Source organism: Triticum urartu, chromosome 3A (assembly GCF_056163025.1).
Source record: "Triticum urartu cultivar PI428250 chromosome 3A, HENAU_Tu73, whole genome shotgun sequence".
Taxonomy (NCBI): domain Eukaryota; kingdom Viridiplantae; phylum Streptophyta; class Magnoliopsida; order Poales; family Poaceae; genus Triticum; species Triticum urartu.
In genome coordinates this window covers 399,671,513-399,692,854 of record NC_141875.1, presented here as the reverse complement: position 1 = coordinate 399,692,854, position 21,342 = coordinate 399,671,513, and the positions used below count along the sequence as shown (strand labels likewise).

Sequence of the window (21,342 nt, the reverse complement as noted above, 5' to 3'; positions counted from 1 at the left end):
ATTCTAGCTTTGTAGATAGTAACACTAATATCAGCGTCCGTCTTCCTCTTGAAGATCCATTTAATATCAATGGCTCGCTGATCATTGGGCAAGTCCATTAAAGTCCATACTTTGTTCTCATACATGGATCTCATCTCAAATTTCATGGCCTCAAGCCATTTCGCAGAATTTGGGCTCATCATCGCTTCCTCATAGTTCGTAGGCTCGTCATGGTCAAGTAACATGACCTCTAGAACAGGATTACCGTACCACTCTGGTGCAAATCTCACTCTGGTTTACCTACGAGGTTTCGGTAGTAACTTGATCTGAAGTTACATGATCGTCATCATTAGCTTCCTCACTAATTGGTGTAGTAGTCACAGGAACAGATTTCTATGATGAACTACTTTCCAATAAGGGAGCAGGTACAGTTACCTCATCAAGTTCTACTTTCCTCCCACTCACTTCTTTCGAGAGAAACTCCTCTAGAAAGGATCCATTCTCAGCAATGAATATCTTGCCTTCAGATCTGTGATAGAAGGTGTACCCAACATTTTCTTTTGGGTATCCTATGAATACGCACTTCTCTGATTTGGGTTTGAGCTTATCAGGTTGAAACTTTTCCACATAAGCAATGCAACCTCAAACTTTAAGAAACGACAGCTTAGGTTTCTTGCCAAACCATAGTTCATACGGTGTCGTCTCAACGGATTTAGATGGTGCCCTATTTAACGTGAATGTAGCTGTCTCTAATGCATAACCCCAAAATGATAGCGGTAAATCAGTAAGAGACATCATAGATCACACCATATCTAATAAAGTACGGTTACGACGTTCAGACACACCATTACACTGTGGTGTTCCAGGTGGCGTGAGTAGTGAAACTATTTCACAATGTTTTAACTGAAGGCCAAACTCGTAACTCAAATATTTTCCTTCTACGATCATATCATAGAAACTTTTATTTTTGTTACGGTGATTCTCCACTTCACTCTGAAATTCTTCGAACTTTTCAAATGTTTCAGATTTGTGTTTCATCAAGTAGATATACTCATATCTGCTCAAATCATCTGTGAAGATCAGAAAATAATGATACCTGCCGCGAGCCTCAATATTCATCGGACCACATGCATCAGTATGTATGATTTCCAACAAATCTGTTGCTTGCTCCATTGTTCCGGAGAACGGAGTCTTAGTCATCTTGCCCATGAGGCATGGTTCGCAAGCATCAATTGATTCATAATCAAGTGATTCCAAAAGCCCATCAGCATGGATTTTCTTCATGCGTTTTACACCAATATGACGTAAACGGCAGTGCCACAAATAATTTGCACTACCATTATTAACTTTGCATCTTTTGGTTTCAATATTATGAATATGTGTATCACTACGATCAAGATCCAACGAACCATTTTCATTGGGTGTGTAACCATATAAGGTTTTATTCATGTAAACAGAACAACAATTTATTCTCTTACTTAAATGAATAACCGTATTGCAATAAACATGATCAAATCATATTCATGCTCAACGCAAACACCAAATGACACTTATTTAGGTTCAACACTAATCCCGAAAGTATAGGGAGTGTGCGATGATGATCATATCAATCTTGGAACCACTTCCAACACACATCATCACTTCACCCTTAACTAGTCTCTGTTCATTCTGCAACTCCCGTTTCGAGTTACTACTCTTAGCAACTGAACCAGTATCAAATACCGAGGGGTTGCTACAAACACTAGTAAAATATACATCAATAATATGTATATCAAATATACCTTTGTTCACTTTGCCATCCTTCTTATCCGCCAAATACTTGGGGTAGTTCCGCTTCCAATGACCAGTCCCTTTGCAGTAGAAGCACTCACTTTCAGGCTTCGGTCCAGACTTGGGTTTTTCACTTGAGTAGCAACTTGCTTGTCGTTCTTCTCGAAGTTCCCCTTTCTTCCCTTTGTCCCTTTACTTGAAACTAGTGGTTTTGTTTGCCATCAACACTTCATGCTTTTCTTGATTTCTACCTTCGTCGATTTAAGCATCGCGAAGAGCTTGGGAATCGTTTCCGTTATCCCCTGCATATTATAGTTCATCACGAAGTTCTACTAACTTGGTGATGGTGACTAGAGAATTCTGTCAATCACTATTTTATCTGGAAGATTAACTCCCACTTGATTCAAGCGATTGTAGTACCCAGACAATCTGAGCACATGCTCACTGCTTGAGCTATTCTCCTCCATCTTTTAGCTATAGAACTTGTTGGAGACTTCATATCTCCCAACTCATGTATTTGCTTGAAATATTAACTTAAACTCCTGGAACATCTCATATGTTCCATGACGTTAAAAACGCCTTTGAAGTCCCGATTCTAAGCCGTTAAGCATGGTGCACTAAACTATCAAGTAGTCATCATATTGAGCTAGCCAAACGTTCAGAACGTATGTCACCTAGCGGTGCATCAAGGACATAATTCTTCTGTTCAGCAATGAGGATAATCCTCAGATCACGGATCCAATCCGCATCATTGTTACTAACATTTTTTCAACTTAGTTTTATCTAGGAACATATAAAAATTAAATGGGGAGCAACATCGCGAGCTATTGATCTACAACATAGATATGCTAATACTACCAGGACTAAGTTCATGATAAATTAAAGTTCAATTAATCATATTACTTAAGAACTCCCACTTAGATATACATCCCTCTAATCATCTAAGTGATCACGTGATCCAAATCAACTAAACCATAACCGATCATCACGTGAAATGGAATAGCTTTCAATGGTGAACATCATTATGTTGATCATATCTACTATATGATTCATGCTCGACCTTTCGGTCTCAGTGTTCTGAGGCCATATCTGCATATGCTAGGCTCGTCAAGTTTAACCTGAGTATTCTGCGTGTGCAAAACTGGCTTGCACCCGTTGTAGATGGACGTAGAGCTTATCACACCCGATCATCACGTGGTGTCTGGGCACGACGAACTTTGGCAACGGTGCATACTCAGGGAGAACACTTTTTTCTTGAAATTTAGTGAGAGATCATCTTATAATGCTACCGTCAAACAAATCAAGATAAGATGCATAAAAGATAAACATCACATGCAATCAATATAAGTGATATGATATGGCCATCATCATCTTGTGCTTGTGATCTCCATCTCCGAAGCACCGTCATGATCATCATCGTCATCGGCGCGACACCTTGATCACCATCGTAGCATCGTTGTCGTCTCGCCAATCTTATGCTTCCATGGCTATCACTACCACTTAGTGATAAAGTAAAGCATTACAGTGCAATTGCATTGCATACAATAAAGCGACAACCATATGGCTCCTACCAGTTGCCGATAACTCGGTTACAAAACATGATCATCTCATACAATAAAATTTAGCATCATGTCTTGACCATATCACATCACAACATGCCCTGCAAAAACAAGTTAGACGTCCTCTACTTTGTTGTTGCAAGTTTTACATGGCTGCTACGGGCTGAGCAAGAACCATTCTTACCTACGCATCAAAACCACAACGATAGTTTGTCAAGTTGGTGTTATTTTAACCTTCGCAAGGACCGGGCGTAGCCACACTCGGTTCAACTAAAGTTGGAGAAACTGACACCCGCCAGCCACCTGTGTGCAAAGCACGTCGGTAGAACCAGTCTCGCGTAAGCGTACACATAATGTGGGTCTGGGCCGCTTCATCCAACAATACCGCCGAACCAAAGTGTGACATGCCGGTAAGCAGTATGACTTATATCGCCCACAACTCACTTGTGTTCTACTCGTGCACAACATCAACGCATAAAACCTAGGCTCGGATGCCACTGTTGGGGAACGTAGTAATTTCAAAAAATTTCCTACGCACACGCAAGATCATGGTGATGCATAGCAACGAGAGGGGAGAGTGTTGTCCACGTACCCTCGTAGACCGAAAGCGGAAGTGTTAGCACAACACGATTGATGTAGTCGTACGTCTTCACGGCCCGACCGATCAAGCACCGAAACTACGGCACCTCTGAGTTCTAGCACACGTTCAGCTCGATGACGATCCCCAGACTCCGATCCAGCAGAATGTCGGGGAAGAGTTCCGTCAGCACGACGACGTGGTGACGATCTTGATGTTCTACTGTCGCAGGGCTTCACCTAAGCACCACTACAATATTATCGAGGACTATGATGGAGGGGGGCACCGCACACGGCTAAGAGATCAATGATCAACTGTTGTGTCTATGGGGTGCCCCTGCCCCCGTATATAAAGGAGCAAGGGAGGGAGGCGGCCGGCCTAGGAGGAGGGCGCGCCAAGGGGGGAGTCCTACTCCCACCGGGAGTAGGACTCCTCCTTCCCTTGTTGGAGTAGGAGAGAAGGAAAGAGTGGGAGAGGAACAAGGAAAAGTGGGCTGCACCCCTTGTCCAATTTGGACCAGAGGGGGCGCGCGCGCCTCCTTCCTTTTGGCCTCTCTCCTCTATTCCCGTATGGCCCAATAAGGCTCATATACTCCCCGGCGAATTCCCGTAACTCTCTGGTACTCCGAAAAATACCCGAATCACTCGGAACCTTTTCGATGTCCTAATATAGTTGTCCAATATATCGATCTTTATGTCTTGACCATTTCGAGATCCTCGTCATGTCCCCGATCTCATCCGGGACTCCGAACTCCTTCGGTACATCAAAACTCATAAACTCATAATATAACTGTCATCGAAACCTTAAGCGTGTGGACCCTACGGGTTCGAGAACAATGTAGACATGACCGAGACACGTCTCCGGTCAATAACCAATAGCGGAACCTGGATGCTCATATTGGCTCCCACATATTCTACGAAGATCTTTATCGCTCAGACCGCATAACAACATACGTTGTTCCCTTTGTCATCGATATGTTACTTGCCCGAGATTCGATCGTCGGTATCTCAATACCTAGTTCAATCTCGTTACCGGCAAGTCTCTTTTTACTCGTTCCGTAATACATCATCCTGCAACTAACTCATTAGTTGCAATGCTTGCAAGGCTTAAGTGATGTGCATTACCGAGAGGGCCCAGAGATACTCTCCGACAATCGGAGTGACAAATCCTAATCTCGAAATACGCCAACCCAACAAGTACCTTCGGAGACACCTGTAGAGCACCTTTATAATCACCCAGTTACGTTGTGACGTTTGGTAGCACACAAAGTGTTCCTCCGGTAAACGGGAGTTGCATAATCTCATAGTCATAGGAACATGTATAAGTCATGAAGAAAGCAATAGCAACAAACTAAACGATCAAGTGCTATGCTAACGGAATGGGTCAAGTCAATCACATCATTCTCCTAATGATGTGATCCCGTTAATCAAATGACAACTCATGTCTATGGTTAGGAAACATAACCATCTTTGATCAACGAGCTAGTCAAGTAGAGGCATACTAGTGACACTCTGTTTGTCTATGTATTCACACATGTATTATGTTTCCAGTTAATACAATTCTAGCATGAATAATAAACATTTATCATGATATAAGGAAATAAATAATAACTTTATTATTGCCTCTAGGGCATATTTCCTTCACAATTTACTTTCCTCTGCAATCTTTTACTTTCCGTTCCATAAATCAAAATATTACTTTACCGTTTATCCATCTCTATCAGATCTCAGTTTGCGAATAACCGTGAAGGGATTGACACCCCCTTTGTCGTTGGTTGCAAGTTGGTGTTTGTTTGTGCAGGTATTCGGTGGCTTGTTGCGTAGTCTCCTACTGGATTGATACCTTGGTTCTCAAAACTGAGGGAAATACTTACGCTACTTTGCTGCATCACCCTTTCCTCTTCAAGGGAAAACCAACACAAGCTCAAGAGGTAGCAGACTGCCGGACTGGTGTTCTTTTGAATTCTGGCATTTAGAAACTAAGCATATTTGCTCTTTTTGGTTGTGATCGGGGATGCGATCCGGCGCGGGTGTGATCCGGCGTGTTGTGTGGATCAGCATAGATTTGAATTTGAATTTGCTGGCTGACAGAATGAGGCTACGGTTGGCTGGCGTCCTCCCGCATCCGTGTCCGTGGACTGCCCCCCCCCCTATCCGCGGACGGATGCGGGACATTTTTTGCGGGTTGCTGTTGGAGATGCCATAACTTGCTCTTTGAAATAGGTACTGGCTATTCCTAGATACATAGAGATGACAATGTGTACCCATTACCCACGTACCCGATGGGTAAAAACCAATGGTATGGGACAAAAAGTCATCATGGTATATAAATAGGAAATCTCAAGCCCACCGCGTAGAGTGGGTACGGGTATGGGACCGCATGATTCATAACCTCATACTCATATATCTGTACAGATTCTAACAAGTACATACAAATTACCTCTATGCTTTGTTGTGAGTTTGTGAACTTAAAATGTATGATTATGTGCTATTGTTTATGACAATGTGTGGTTGTTTTGATGTGTTGCTGTTTATGATAATGTGTTGTTGTTTATAGAAGGTGTCATTTATGATGTGTTGTTGTTTATAAGTATGTGTTGTTGTTATGGTGCTTTGTTATTTATACATTATGATCATATGTTGTTGTTCATGATTATGTACTGCTCAAATTGATGCTTTGCAAACATGTGTATTTTTACCCGCGGGTGCCCGTTTACCTTGTCCAGTGATAGGTATGGCAAAAATGTACCCATTGATGGGTATGAGTACGGTGATGGGTAGGCTCAAAGGGAACATGCAAGGGTATGTGGTGGATCCACCTGTACCCTAACCCGGTGGGTGCCATCCCTATACATAGGGAGGTTTTCTCAATAAAAGGTAACATATTAATATCAAGATGATACCAATTATACTTGGTTTCTGCAATGACACAACATCAAAATCTGGTTAGGCCATTCTCTAAAGAAGACCACGTTAAGACATTGAAAATGCACACAACCAAAAAATAAAAATAAAAAGAGAAGGAGAAACAAATAAACCCGACACAACCAATGCCTTGCAATAGACAAGCAAGGACGCTATCTAGCATCCTTTGCAACACATGAGCTACTAGAAAGGTTCCCCAAAATAACGCCTTCAAGAAGATAATGAAGCTAAAGTGTTGCCATCGTGGGATTCAACCACTGCAGGGCAGATCTTGGCTTTTCACGCCGGAGAGCACGCCAGAGTAGACTCCAAAGCAATACCTCAACAAGGACATGACATGTGAAACACTACCATTGCCAGGTACAACAATTGAATGTCGAACCTAGGTTTTCACCCAGAGCTCGAGATCTAGAGCTTGAAAAGCACCACCAAGCCGAAGACACCATATGTTGCCACCACCTGAAGAAGACGAAGCTATGAAAAGGCACCCACTCATGAAAAATTGAAATACGAGCCATTTCATTCCCATTCATGCCCTGAAGGTAGCCGCTCGCCTGCACATCCCTGGCGTGGATATCACCACACCATCAAATCTATGTATGCAAGCACATAACCGTCACAATAACGCAGAGAGCCGAACATCGCTGGGATCCATCTCACTCGCATGTGCTTCGAAAATCCTATGACAAAGGTCGACGACGACAATGACGCCGAGATGTGGCGACAACTTCGTAGCTACCGCAAGCCATAGAGGCAACCACTCCCATCCAACCGATGTATGTCTACACGCCGCAGACCCTAGCCGAGTTGAAGGCCTATATCACCACCCGCGACTATCTGCATCCTATGGCCCTCGGGGCGCCACGCCCAGATATTCAAGCTCCATCAATTATGGCACGCTGCCCGGGCCCCTGTGCTATGTTAACGGAAAGCTCTTCGCACGAGGGCTCAACACACGAAAACGCATCCCCGTCGCTTTCCCCGACCGAGCGGGCCTTGCCCGTTAGCGTCCACCGGCGGCGGCGGGGAAGGAGAGAAAAGGAGGTTGTAGGGATGACAACAACTAGGGTTTTGCCTGATCCGCCCCTGTGGGTGACGTGAGTGCTCAACTACTTCTTTTGTATTGAGTAATTTGAGAAGAAATTTTTCAGTACTGTAACAATGGAGAATTTTCTATTACGTCCCACCAATTTCGGATAGTAGGTAACCCATAGGGAAAATATAAAAAAGTTAGTTTTAACCTTGACTTGTTTTATTACAAGAAATTGTGGAAAACTTCTTTTCTTTTTGCTTAGAGCATCTAGAACTAAAATTTTGCTCAAGACCTAAAATGTAAAATTTGGATTTTTGGCCCAAAAAACGACTCCAGCAATACATCTAAAAGTGATGCATGCGGACAAAATTGTTTTGGTAGCCACCTAAATTTTTCTACCTAGTACCAATATTTGGGTCCTTACTATACCGCCAAAAATACCAACAAAGTGCCACAACCCAACCATCCCGGTGTTTTCACCGCTACTGCACCGGCCCACCCTACGTTAGCGCTTGCCGATCACCGACTCCCTCGACAGCCGCTGAGTTTGCGACGCCACCGCCCAATCTCGTCGAGCTCCTCCCCGCTAAAGCTCGATTTCGGCCGGCCGGCGCCGGATCAGCCCCCCCTCCCCCCCCCCCCCACACACACATTCTAGGCAACACACAAATTGTGAATGACGACATGGATATGCTTTTATTGAATAATAACTAATATCATGTGAAGGTCTCGTTTGGTTCATATGATAGTAAGTAAAATAACATGTACTCCCTCCGTCCGGAAATACTTGTCATCAAAATGAATAAAAGGGGATGTATCTAGATGTATTTAGATGTATTTTAGTTCTAGATACATCCCTTTTTGTCCATTTTGATGACAAGTATTTTCGGACGGAGGGAGTATCTCACACCGCAAGAAAAGAAAAGAAAAAGACATGTATCTTAATTTTTATAGGGAAAGAGATCTCATTTGATGCATAGGTAAGAATTTTCCATCGAGTATAGACTAATGTTTTTTTCATTTGAAATGTAAAGGATTAATTCCTACTCACATAGAAATAGAAATCGATTCCTATACAAATCAAAGGGCGCCAGAGAAAATCTTCCTCATAGAATTCCTACTAAAATCCTTCCTACTCAGCGGCCAAAAATAGATTGGACAGAGGGGGGAAAATGCTGGGAAATAAATACTTACGGGTTTAATCAAGCCCGCATTCCCGCAGGTAATGCTGGCGAAATAAATGCTGGCTCGCCAAATCCTTCGCGGAAGGACACGCCGTTCTAGAGGACTGCGGCCCTAGTCCAGCCTCGGAGTACGGACTAGGCTTCTAGAAGCGACAAGCGGCCGCACGGTAGAAATGGACGGGGATTTCCGTGGTACCCAAGCCGTCTCCCGTGTTCTCACTTTCCCCGCTTCCCAACTCTGACTCGCAATCGCAAGCCAAAGCCACCACCTTCTTCCCTGCCCCGTTCCGTCCCAACGGATTCCCACGCCCTACAAAACCCCCGTCGTCCCAGCTTCCCTCCCAGCACCAGCCGCAGTCCCACCTCACCCGAATAAGCATAAACGCGCCCGAGAGGCTTGAAACACACCCGAAAAGCCCTTGGAAATCACGCCGACGGTGGGGGGTTAGGCGAGATGGACGCGACGGCGGAAATCCACAAGGTCGCCAGCATGCGGCGCGACAGCGGGTCCATATGGCGGCGCGGGGACGACGTGTTCTCGCGATCGTCCAGGGACGAGGACGACGAGGAGGCGCTGCGCTGGGCCGCGCTCGAGAAACTGCCCACCTACGACCGCGTCCGCCGTGCCATCCTCCCGCCTCTCGACGGCGGCGAGGGCGCGGCCCCCGGAGCGGCGGCGGGGAAGGGGGTCGTGGACGTGCACGGCCTCGGGCCGCGCGAGCGCCGGGCTCTCCTCGAGCGCCTCGTGCGCGTCGCCGACGAGGACAACGAGCGCTTCCTGCTCAAGCTCAAGGACCGCCTCGAGCGGTGCGTGCGTGCTACTACTCGTTTCCGTTTTCTGGCCGGAGCTCGTCGCCATGCCTGCCGGGTGTTTGATGATTTGTGCGTGTTTGGTTGCGCAGGGTTGGGATTGAAATGCCGACGATCGAGGTGCGGTTCGAGCGCCTGGTGGCGGAGGCGGAGGTCCGGGTCGGCAACAGCGGCCTCCCCACCGTCCTCAACTCCATCACCAACACGCTCGAGGTGATCATCGCACCAACACGTTTGTGTCTCAGCGTGTCAGTGGAAGAGATCATTGATTTGTTTTGGTTGTGCTTGGTGCAGGAAGCGGCCAACGCGCTGCGCATACTCCCCAACAGGAAGCGGACCATGCCCATCCTCCACGACGTCAGTGGCATCATCAAGCCCCGCAGGTAGTCAAAACATCTCTCTTGCCTTTTGGCCACAGAAAACATGCGATGCTCATGCTCATGCTCATGCTCTGCTTGCCTGCGGAGTACACTTGTCACCTGTTTGAACATTGAACTTGTAGACTTTGACCCGGGTCTTTTGGAACTCGGTTTCATTCATCGCTCCTTCCACCTCACGCTCTTTTCGTTCGCGCAGGATGACACTCCTGTTGGGCCCACCTGGGTCCGGCAAGACCACCTTGCTGCTCGCCTTGGCCGGGAGGCTCGACAAAGACCTCAAGGTCTCAGGCAATGTTACCTACAACGGGCACGGGATGGAGGAGTTTGTGCCCGAGAGGACGGCGGCGTACATAAGCCAGCACGACCTCCACATAGGGGAGATGACCGTGAGGGAGACACTTGCCTTCTCCGCACGCTGCCAGGGTGTTGGCACTCGCTTTGGTACCATTCTCTGCAACTGTCACATGCACTTGCTCATGCATTCATTTCTGCTGTTTTCAGATTCTGTGGGATTGGCTTAGTTTGCTTGAGATATGCTTATCAAGCTTCCTTTTTGTTACATCGCCAGATATGCTGACTGAGTTGTCGAGGCGAGAGAAGGCCGCAAATATCAAGCCAGATGCTGATATTGATGCATTTATGAAGGCAAGACTTGCAAATCCGAAATAAACCAATAATATTTTGGTGGTTTCTGTGTGTTCTTCATGATATCTAATCTGAAATGAAGACTTCATGTTTTTTTTTCTGTTTATCTTCATTAGGCGTCTTCAATGGGAGGTCTGGAGGCCAATGTGAACACAGACTATATACTGAAGGTAGTACATGAAACTTTGAGCTACAGCTACGAGTAACTTCAGATTGAATTACCCAAATCTGTCTTGCTCACCGTTTGGACATTGCTATATTTTACAGATATTAGGACTAGAGATGTGTGCAGACACGATGGTTGGGGACGAGATGCTGAGGGGCATCTCTGGTGGACAACGGAAGCGTGTTACAACTGGTAAAAAAAGATAGAACTCCAACTCCATTTCAGTATGTATGTCAACGTCAGCTATTAAATAAACAGTTACATGAATAAGCTTACGTTGATATGTCCTGTAGGTGAGATGCTAGTTGGGCCGGCCAAGGCGCTCTTCATGGACGAGATCTCAACTGGGCTCGACAGCTCAACTACATTCCAGATTGTAAACTCACTCAGGCAATCTGTGCACATCCTTGGTGGCACAGCCGTCATCTCCCTGCTGCAGCCGGCCCCTGAAACGTACAACTTATTTGATGACATTATCCTCCTCTCTGATGGCCAAGTCGTGTACCAGGGCCCTCGTGAGGACGTGCTTGAATTCTTTGAGTCTGTGGGGTTCAAGTGTCCTGAGAGGAAGGGCATCGCTGACTTCTTGCAAGAGGTACTTACATTGCCATTGCTACCACCTTATGTACTGAATGGGTGCTTTTATTAAAGACATGTCTCTGTGTGATTAATGAATAGGTGACTTCGAAGAAAGATCAAAAGCAATACTGGGCGCAGGGTGATGAGCCCTACAGGTTCGTGCCGGTTAAGAACTTTGTGCGTGCATTCCAGTCATTCCACACCGGGAGAGCTATAAGAAAGGAGCTCGCAGTGCCATTCGACAAGAGCAAGAGCCATCCAGCAGCATTGACAACTACGAGGTATGGTGTGAGTGGCACGGAGCTGCTAAAGGCAAACATTGACAGGGAGATCCTCCTCATGAAGAGGAACTCTTTCGTCTACATGTTTAGAACCTTCCAGGTAATTGCCATTAGTACAAACAAATATATTGGTTGGTATATAATGGAATGAGAAGCAACATAGGCATGACGAATTCCCTCATGTTCTGACATTACAGCTGATCCTCATGTCATTTATTGCAATGACGCTCTTCTTCCGTACAAAGATGAAGCGTGACTCGGTAACAAATGGGGGCATCTACATGGGGGCACTCTTCTTTGGTGTGCTCATGATCATGTTCAATGGCTTCTCTGAGCTTGCACTCACCGTCTTTAAGCTACCTGTGTTCTTCAAGCAGAGAGATCTCCTTTTCTACCCAGCATGGGCCTACACAATACCCTCATGGATCCTCAAGATCCCAATAACATTTGTTGAGGTTGGCGGTTATGTTTTCATAACATACTATGTCATGGGGTTCGACCCAAATGTAGGCAGGTGAGATTTATGGGGATCCTCTTTTTGGTTAACAACTACGCATCTTGTTTTGATGCTGTTCGGAAATGTTCTGACAGTACCCGCTATCCATCAACCAGGTTCTTCAAGCAATATCTTCTTATGTTAGCAATCAATCAGATGGCGGCATCACTCTTCCGATTCATTGGTGGAGCAGCAAGGAACATGATTGTTGCGAATGTCTTTGCATCATTCATGCTGCTCATTTTTATGGTATTGGGCGGATTCATTCTAGTAAGAGGTAAATATTCATCCTTCTTGCCTAATAGTCCTTGACAATACAGATTTTTTTCATATGTAAGCCTCCCTTCTTTCGAACTTGCAGAAAAAGTGAAGAAATGGTGGATTTGGGGCTACTGGATCTCCCCACTAATGTATGCACAGAATGCCATCTCAGTGAATGAGTTCTTCGGTCACAGCTGGGATAAAATATTGAATAGCACGGCCTCAAACGAGACCCTTGGAGTGCAAGTCCTGAAGTATCGCGGAGTGTTTCCAGAAGCAAAGTGGTACTGGATCGGTTTGGGTGCAATGCTCGGGTACACCTTGTTGTTCAATGCTCTCTTCACTCTTGCCCTTACATACCTGAAGGGTGAGTACATGCAGAACTAGTTTGATCATTTTTCGTGGATTTGGTTATTATCTATTCCTGAGAACGGTTTCATCTTGGGGTTTTCCAGCATACGGTAACTCCCGTTCGTCGGTATCTGAAGATGAACTGAAGGAGAAGCATGCCAACCTGAACGGTGAGGTTCTGGACAATGATCGCCTGGAATCACCAAGCAATGATGGGCCGATACGAATGAACACTGGAAATGACTCAGCAATAGTCGAAGAGAATTCTAGTCCCATGCAAAGGGGAATGGTGCTTCCATTTCTCCCGCTTTCACTCACGTTTGACAACATCAGATACTCTGTTGACATGCCACCGGTAATTGATAAAAAAATGCTTCTGTTACAGTATCATCGTAGGTCATTGTCGTAGTTCCTAACCATGAGTACGAAATTTGTTTCAGGAAATGAAAGCACAAGGCGTAGTTGAAGACCGATTGGAGCTCCTCAAAGGTGTTAGTGGATCTTTCAGGCCAGGGGTACTGACTGCCCTGATGGGTGTCAGTGGTGCTGGCAAGACTACTCTGATGGATGTGTTGGCAGGGAGAAAGACAGGTGGGTACATTCAAGGAAACATCAGCATTTCAGGATACCCGAAGAAACAAGAGACCTTTGCACGCGTATCAGGATACTGCGAACAGAATGATATCCACTCTCCGCAGGTGACAGTCTATGAGTCGCTGCTTTTCTCAGCGTGGCTCCGTCTTCCCGAGGATGTTGATTCAAACAAAAGAAGGGTCAGTCAACCAAAATAGCAATTATTAGCTTTAGTTAATACACGATCGACTGTTTCTTACCTCTGTGTATGCAGATGTTCATCGAGGAGGTGATGGAGCTTGTGGAGCTCAAGCCTCTGAAAGATGCATTGGTTGGTCTACCGGGAGTGAATGGTCTGTCAACTGAACAGAGGAAGAGGCTGACCATTGCTGTGGAGCTCGTTGCTAATCCTTCTATCATTTTCATGGATGAGCCAACCTCCGGACTTGATGCCCGAGCAGCCGCAATCGTGATGAGGACAGTGAGGAACACTGTTGATACTGGTAGAACTGTGGTTTGCACGATTCATCAACCTAGCATTGACATATTTGAAGCATTTGATGAGGTGAGTGAGATCTCACAGCAGAGATTTCTACCAGCTTTCCTGTGGAACATTCTCTACTGTAGAAGTGTGATCTGCACGATTCATTAGCCTGGCTTGACCGCTTGATTATGGCTGGTTGTCCAAACCTTGAATTATGCCCTGAGATCTAAACTTCCTGATCAATGCTTGCAGCTATTCCTGATGAAGCGAGGTGGAGAAGAGATCTATGCTGGTCCATTGGGCCATCATTCTGCAGACTTAATCAATTACTATGAGGTAAACCAATGTTACAAGAATTTGAATATTACCCCAATCTAATTTGCTTACTGATAAGCCCATGGTTTTGTTTTGCTCAGGGCATTCATGGAGTCAGCAAAATTAAAGATGGCTACAATCCAGCAACATGGATGTTGGAAGTGACAACGATCGGTCAAGAACAGATGCTAGCCATTGATTTCAGTGACATATACAAGAAATCTGAACTCTACCAGTGAGTAACTTACTTGCCATCCTAGATATAGTCATTTGGAATCACATTAGATGGTCAAGGAAACATAGTTATTTTAAGTATGCTACAGATAAAGTAACTTAGCATACTACAGATAAATAGGTACTAGATTTATTTATGGTATGTCAAAACCTTAGAAGTTTGCTACAGGTAACTCAGCATACTAATACAACTAAGGTATGATAACAAACTGAAGGACTGCCCGGTTGTAACATACTAATGCTCTTTGACTTGGACTTAGATTTGCAAAGGCAGACTTCCAATAGGCCAGCTTTTTTTCGGAAACGGTTTTTTTTTCTTCGAAGTGGACAATAGGCCAGCTTTCCTTTCTCCAATGCATTTTTGCTATGGCAGATGTAGATGTAATATTGGCATGTTACCTTTTGCAGGAGAAACAAGGCATTGATAAAGGAACTAAGCCAACCCGCGCCGGGTTCAACTGATCTGTATTTCCCTACCCAGTACTCGCAGTCTTCGATCACACAATGCATAGCTTGCCTGTGGAAGCAGAACCTGTCATACTGGAGGAACCCTCCTTACAATGCCGTTAGGTTCCTTTTCACTACTGTGATTGCTCTCCTCTTCGGCACCATCTTCTGGGACCTTGGTGGCAAAATGTATGTCATGACACACACATCCTATATAGCAAGCAAGCAGCCAACCTTTGAAATTTTATTTATCTCTTGGTTCTTATTCCAGGAGCCAGTCACAAGACTTGTTCAACGCCATGGGGTCAATGTATGCTGCAGTGCTGTTCATCGGTATTATGAACTGTACTTCGGTTCAACCAGTGGTGGCTGTGGAGAGGACAGTCTTTTACCGTGAAAGAGCAGCCGGCATGTACTCAGCATTCCCGTACGCATTTGGCCAGGTGAAAGTTGTTCTCTTATTATTCAAAGTTCCAGGTGCTCATGCTCTAAGCTGGTGGTTGCATTACTGAGAGCCAGAGTCTGATTAGTGTTGAAACTTCTCTATTGCAGGTTGTCATTGAACTCCCATACACACTCGCTCAGGCTACCGTATACGGAGTCATAGTTTACTCGATGATTGGGTTTGAGTGGACAGCTCCTAAATTCTTCTGGTACCTCTTCTTCATGTACTTCACGCTGCTCTACTTCACATTCTACGGCATGATGGCTGTTGGCTTGACACCCAACTACCACATCGCCTCAATCGTCTCGTCAGCATTCTACGCCATCTGGAATCTCTTCTCAGGTTTCATCATCCCCCGACCAGTAAGTGCCATCACCTTTGGCAGTCCACATCTACTCCTTTTTTCAGCATTTCGTAGCTTAACTATTCCCCGTTTAACCTGAAACAATGTACAGAAAGTTCCAATCTGGTGGAGATGGTATTGCTGGGTATGCCCCGTAGCGTGGACACTGTACGGGCTGGTTGTCTCACAGTTCGGTGATGTCACAACGCCGATGGAGGACGGCACTCCCGTGAAAGACTTTATAGAGGGCTACTTCGACTTCAAGCACAGCTGGTTAGGTTATGTTGCTACGGTGGTCGTGGCGTTCGCGGTGCTGTTTGCCTTCTTGTTCGGTTTTGCCATCATGAAGCTCAACTTCCAGAAGAGGTAGATGATGACGATATGAGGCATGTTCTAGAAAGAAATGCATTAGTTGCCCGCAAGTATGAATTGATGTGTACATATCATTTGACCACATGGAATGTTTAGGTTCATTAGTTATCTTATACTAGTACATCATAGAGGTCTATCTTTTGTAAACATTTTGCACCACACGAATGCTTTTTTTTGGTAAACGGAATATATTAATATCAAGACGATATCAAGTACACCTGGCTTCTGCAACAACTCAATACCACGGGCAACTTGAGACATTGATGATGCACACATCCAAATTATTACTAGAAGGCAAAAAAGAAAGAAAACCAAGATCTTAGGCATGTAGTAACTAACAAAGACATCGACCACTACGGTTACTTTATTCGGAGCCTTTAAAGATGGACTTGGATCCATCACTCCTACCCACAATCCTTTGCAACTTCACAACCTGGTCTTAAGCACTAATGATTTACATGATCGGGAAGGTCCTTTCAACAAAGAGGAGATTGATTTGGTTACTGAACAGATGCTTGCTGACGAAGCCCTCAGACCAGATGGTTCCACAAAAGCTTCTCAAAGCTTGTTGGCACATTGTAACTCTGGACTTCTGCAAACTCATTGGGGATTTCTATCAGGGTCATATCAATATGGAGAGCATAAATTATTTCTTCATCACCATGATCCCTAAGAAAGATAGCCCTCTCTTCCCAGGGGACTTCACACCTATCTCTCTTCTCAATTGCGCATTGAAAATTCTCACCAAACTTCTGGCTAACAGAGTGCAAAGGACCATTCTTAAATTGGTGCATAAAAATCAATATGGATTTCTGCATAGCAAAAGTATCCAAGATTGTCTGGCATGGGCTTTTGAATATGTGCATCAATGCTATCACTCAAAGATTGAAATAGTGATTTTAAAACTTGATTTTGAGAAGGCATTTGATTTGATCTGCTTGACCATAACACTATCATGGAACTGCTTACCGCCAAAGGATTTGGACAAAGGTGGATGACCCGGATTAGTAAGGTTTCTAACATTGCTTTCTCTTCTGTACTGCCTAATGGTAACATAAAACCTGGAAAACAATTTTTGTGCACGAGGTGTTAGACAAGGATATCCACTTTCACCCCTCATTTTTGTGTTAGCTGCTGGCCTCCTACGGTCTATTTTCAGTGAACACATGCACACTCATTTGGCCGACTCCCCTTTAAGACATACATCTTGTCATCATCCAATTTATTCAGTGTGCAAATGACACATAGATTATTCTCCCTACTAAAGCTGAGGGCATTTTACATGGAAAAAACCTTCCGCAATATTATGCCGATTATACTGGCTGAAGGTCAATTATTACAAATCTTTGTTGGTGCCCATTAATCTCTTTGCACAAAGAACTTAGTTTCTGGCTGATTTGCTTGAGTTTCAAGGGGGTAAACTTCCATTCACATGCCTTGGGCTTCCTCTAAATACCAAAAACCCAATCTCTCTGCACAAAGAACTCAATTTCCGGCTGCTTTGCTTGAGTGCCAAGGGCAAAAACTTCAATTCACATACCTTCAGCTTCCTCTAAATACCCAAAAGCCCAACACCAAAGACCTAATCCCTATGCCGCAAAGTGATTACCCATAACAACGCACTTCTGATGAAGCATCTTCAGAAATTCATGAACCAACAGGATCTGCCCCGGGTTAGTATTATTTGGGAGTCTTACTACTCACACGGACCACCAACTGATAGAAAAACTGGATCATTTTGGTGGAAATCTATTATTAAGATCCCCCTCTCTATAAACAAATTGCCTCTTGTGATGCTGGTAATGACAAACTGTTTTGTTTTGGGAATACCAGTGGAGGTAACAACAGTTGACACTCTCATATCCAGAATTTCACTCCTTCAGTTATCAGGACATGATCTCTCTTCAGAAAGTCATGGCACAAGAGCACTTTGAAGATTTATTCAATAGACCACTTTCCACTCAAGCATACACCCAATTCTTGCTGCTTCAGACTTTCCTTTAGGAAACACAGGTTTTGGCTCATAATGACAAATGGATCTACCCTTGGGGCCATACTTACTCTTATCAATAAAATGTTTACACATCTCAGGGGACCAGATAAGGCTCATAGCATGTTCACTAAACTCTAGAAATGTGGTGCTATGCTCAGCTACAAAGTCTTCTTCTGGATTGTACTTTTCCTCAAAGTTGTTGGTAGAAGAGCATGCCCAATAAGCACATAGGCATCTCATTCTTTGATGAAGTTCATCTTGTTCTTGTGGAACTTCCCATGACTATTGGTTTGGATATTGTCATCATGGGCAGCTAGAGAATATGGACTCAACGGAACGATAAAATCTTCAAGAATGCTCAAACTCGAACTCCTAGAGCCACTCTCAATGAATTGCTCAAGTTCACATTGTTGCGTATGAAACCTCGGAAAGTAGGCAAGATCAAGAATTGATGATCAGTATATCTGTGATTAGTCCAGTTAGATAATATATTATTCCTTATGTTGCCTAGAAAAGGAAACTGTTGAGCTATACACTCTTTCCTTTTTCTATCATTATTTGTTTTTGTAAATACTACTCATATTAATAGAAAATTTTGTATAACAATTGTCCTATGGTTTCGAGGTAAAAAAACACTATTGTGACAACACATGGGCTGCAAGAAGGTTCTCCAAAAGCAACACCTTCAGGATGATAAAGACACACAAGTGTCACCATCACCAGTTTCAGTCAAAGACTAGATCTCGAGTTTTCACCCTGAGACCAAAATTGAGCAAATTTCATGCAATGCCTTCAACAAGGTAACGAAGTCGGAACACCGCCATTACCAGGCATGACTGATGAAGGTCAAACCAAGGATTTTCACCCTAAAAACTCCAGTTATGGTACTAAAGTAGCACCACGAAAACTCAACCACTATGTGTTGTCGCATCTGCTTGACCAGCAGTGTCATTCCTTCTATCCTTGATGATGCCGAACACGGACAAACGCCCATAAGCATGTATGCGTCATGTCCTAGACCACTTAGAAACGAATATGCATAATCCTCATGCATGAGGATGATGGAACATGACATCTCAGAAAGTCTTCAGCCTGAATGTTGGGCTTTCCAATCACCACACACAGAGACATAGTTCTGATGCGACCGGAAATTATGCACTACAAAAAAAGACACATATGTGACATTTTGGGTCGAACGAAAATTATTTCTGTCATGCTTATGACACTTCTATGACGATAATTGTGACAAAAGTACGTATCATCATAGATGTGGTGGGATCCTACTTCTATGACAAAAAATCATGATAGAAAATGGGCTTTTCGTCCTGGGCGGGCCGGGGACGCACCTGCATGACATTCTTTTTGGGCCGTCCATGACAGAAAAAATCGTGGTAGAAGCGAGGGCGAGGAAAATTTTAGGGAGTTCCCAGTTACGGTGGGTGGTCGGGGCCGAGCGATGCACGAAGATTTACGTGTTTCTCTCGTACACGTACGCGCGTGTGTGTGAGGCGTTAGGCTCTAACTGAACCCGAGCGATTGCACTAGCTACGTTACTAAACCCCGATCGATCCCTTGGCTGTTAACTGAACCCGAGTGATTCCTTCGCTACTGTTGCTAACTGAAGCCGATCCAAGCTGCCTCTTGATGAATAGTCTCCGGTGGGGGTTGGATGAACAGTTCCCGGTGGGGGTTGGATGAACAGGATCCCGTGGTAGTAGAGGCCGTTGCCGCTGGATGAACAAGACCCCGATCGAGGAGGTGGGGGTGGATGAACAGTAGTCGGTGGAGGGACCCCGTGAAAGGCTGGTAGAACAGGACCCCGTGGAGGGCTGGTTGAACAGGACCTCATGGAAGGCTGGTTGAATAGGAGCTGGTGGAGGCTGGATGAACAGGACCCCGTGGATGAACAGTAACTGGTGGAGGCAGGAGGAAGTCGACGGTGGATGAACAATAGCAGGTGGAGGCTGGATGAACAGGACCCCGTGGATGAACAGTAACTGGTGGAGGCAGGAGGAAGCCGACGGTGGTTGAACAGTAGCCCGTGGAGTCCCATTTTGCGGTACGCCAGACCCCTCCCAATGAACAGGACCCCATTTCGACCGTAGGCGCTCCAACACAAGTCTGTTTCCTCCGTTTTGCAGTACACCACACCCCTCTCAATCAACATCACCCCGTTTCGACCATAGGAACTCAAATAGAAGGCCGTTTCCTCCATTCTGAGGTACGCCAGACCCTTCCCAATGAACAGGACCCCGTTTCGACCGTACGCGGTCGAACAGAAGGCCGTTTTTGTCGGTTTTGCGGTACGCCATACCCCATTCCGGCTGTTCCATCCAAGCCGGTTGACTCCTGATGAACAGGACACGTTCTGACCCAGTCACTTGGCTCCTGGTGAACACGACGCTGTTTCCTCCGTTCTGACCTAGCCGGTTAGCTGCCGATGAACAGGACGACCTCGCTGCCGTCCGTTGCCTCTCCATGTACACGAGCCCTGGCCGTAAGTATGCGTGCGTACACGTTCATGACCCCACCCGTATGTATGTGCATAGCCGTATTTACTTTCTTGCAGCGTGGCTGTACGTACATGTACATGATTTATACAGGACCGCCTCAACTGCTACGTCACACGTGCCGCTCCTTGCTTGGCCACGGTTCATCCTTGCAGAGAGACCGATCGACCAATATGTACGTACACGTTCGCTACCAGAGAGACAACCCTACGTACAGTTCGACCCGGTGAGTCCCAGCTGTCAGGGAGGATAAGGAGGCACTTCCTTGCGCGCGAAGATATAGCTGATGGGTCCCAGCTGTCAGGGGGAGGAATCATTTTTTTGCCCGTAATAAGTACGCACTTCCTTGCGTGCGAAGATGCAGCTGGTGGGTCTCAACTGTCAGGGGAAGGAAAAATTATTTTTCTGGGTAAAAAGGATGCAGTTGCATGCATACGTCCATGGGCGTGGTGCGTCCCTACGGTTAGCCTCTCACGTACAGTCATCTTCCGATGACTCTCGTTTGTTGACCATGTTGACCACACCGCATCGAGCGCACCAAGGCCGGTGGACGTCGGCGAGGCCCCAGACTGGAACGACTCGGAGATGGGGAAGACGCGGCAGTGGAGTCACAGATGGAGAGGAGCGGGAA

General features: G+C 45.3%; 1 protein-coding gene across 1 annotated transcript; it reads left to right on the top strand.

Annotated features, from left to right (window-relative positions):
- Window positions 1-9,262: 9,262 nt before the first annotated feature.
- LOC125544033 (ABC transporter G family member 36) lies at window positions 9,263-16,423 on the top strand. Its single transcript, XM_048707563.2, has 21 exons — window positions 9,263-9,833; window positions 9,929-10,049; window positions 10,131-10,219; window positions 10,413-10,657; window positions 10,785-10,861; window positions 10,978-11,031; window positions 11,129-11,219; window positions 11,321-11,622; window positions 11,706-11,987; window positions 12,085-12,401; window positions 12,500-12,660; window positions 12,745-13,011; window positions 13,100-13,350; window positions 13,436-13,768; window positions 13,843-14,133; window positions 14,305-14,388; window positions 14,469-14,602; window positions 15,010-15,237; window positions 15,320-15,491; window positions 15,601-15,855; window positions 15,949-16,423. Exons 1-21 carry the CDS (start codon window positions 9,481-9,483, stop codon window positions 16,204-16,206), a joined length of 4,365 nt encoding a protein of 1,454 aa, XP_048563520.2. The 5' UTR covers window positions 9,263-9,480; the 3' UTR covers window positions 16,207-16,423.
- The last annotated feature ends 4,919 nt before the right edge of the window (window positions 16,424-21,342 follow it).

Bases quoted from the DNA above. Each gene is read 5' to 3' on its own strand.
- LOC125544033 (XM_048707563.2), top strand. From the start codon at position 9,481: ATGGACGCGACGGCGGAAATCCACAAGGTCGCCAGCATGCGGCGCGAC. The intron at 10,220-10,412 runs GTAGTCAAAACA...TCGTTCGCGCAG, and splicing joins GGCATCATCAAGCCCCGCAG to GATGACACTCCTGTTGGGCC. The intron at 10,658-10,784 runs GTACCATTCTCT...TTACATCGCCAG, and splicing joins GGGTGTTGGCACTCGCTTTG to ATATGCTGACTGAGTTGTCG.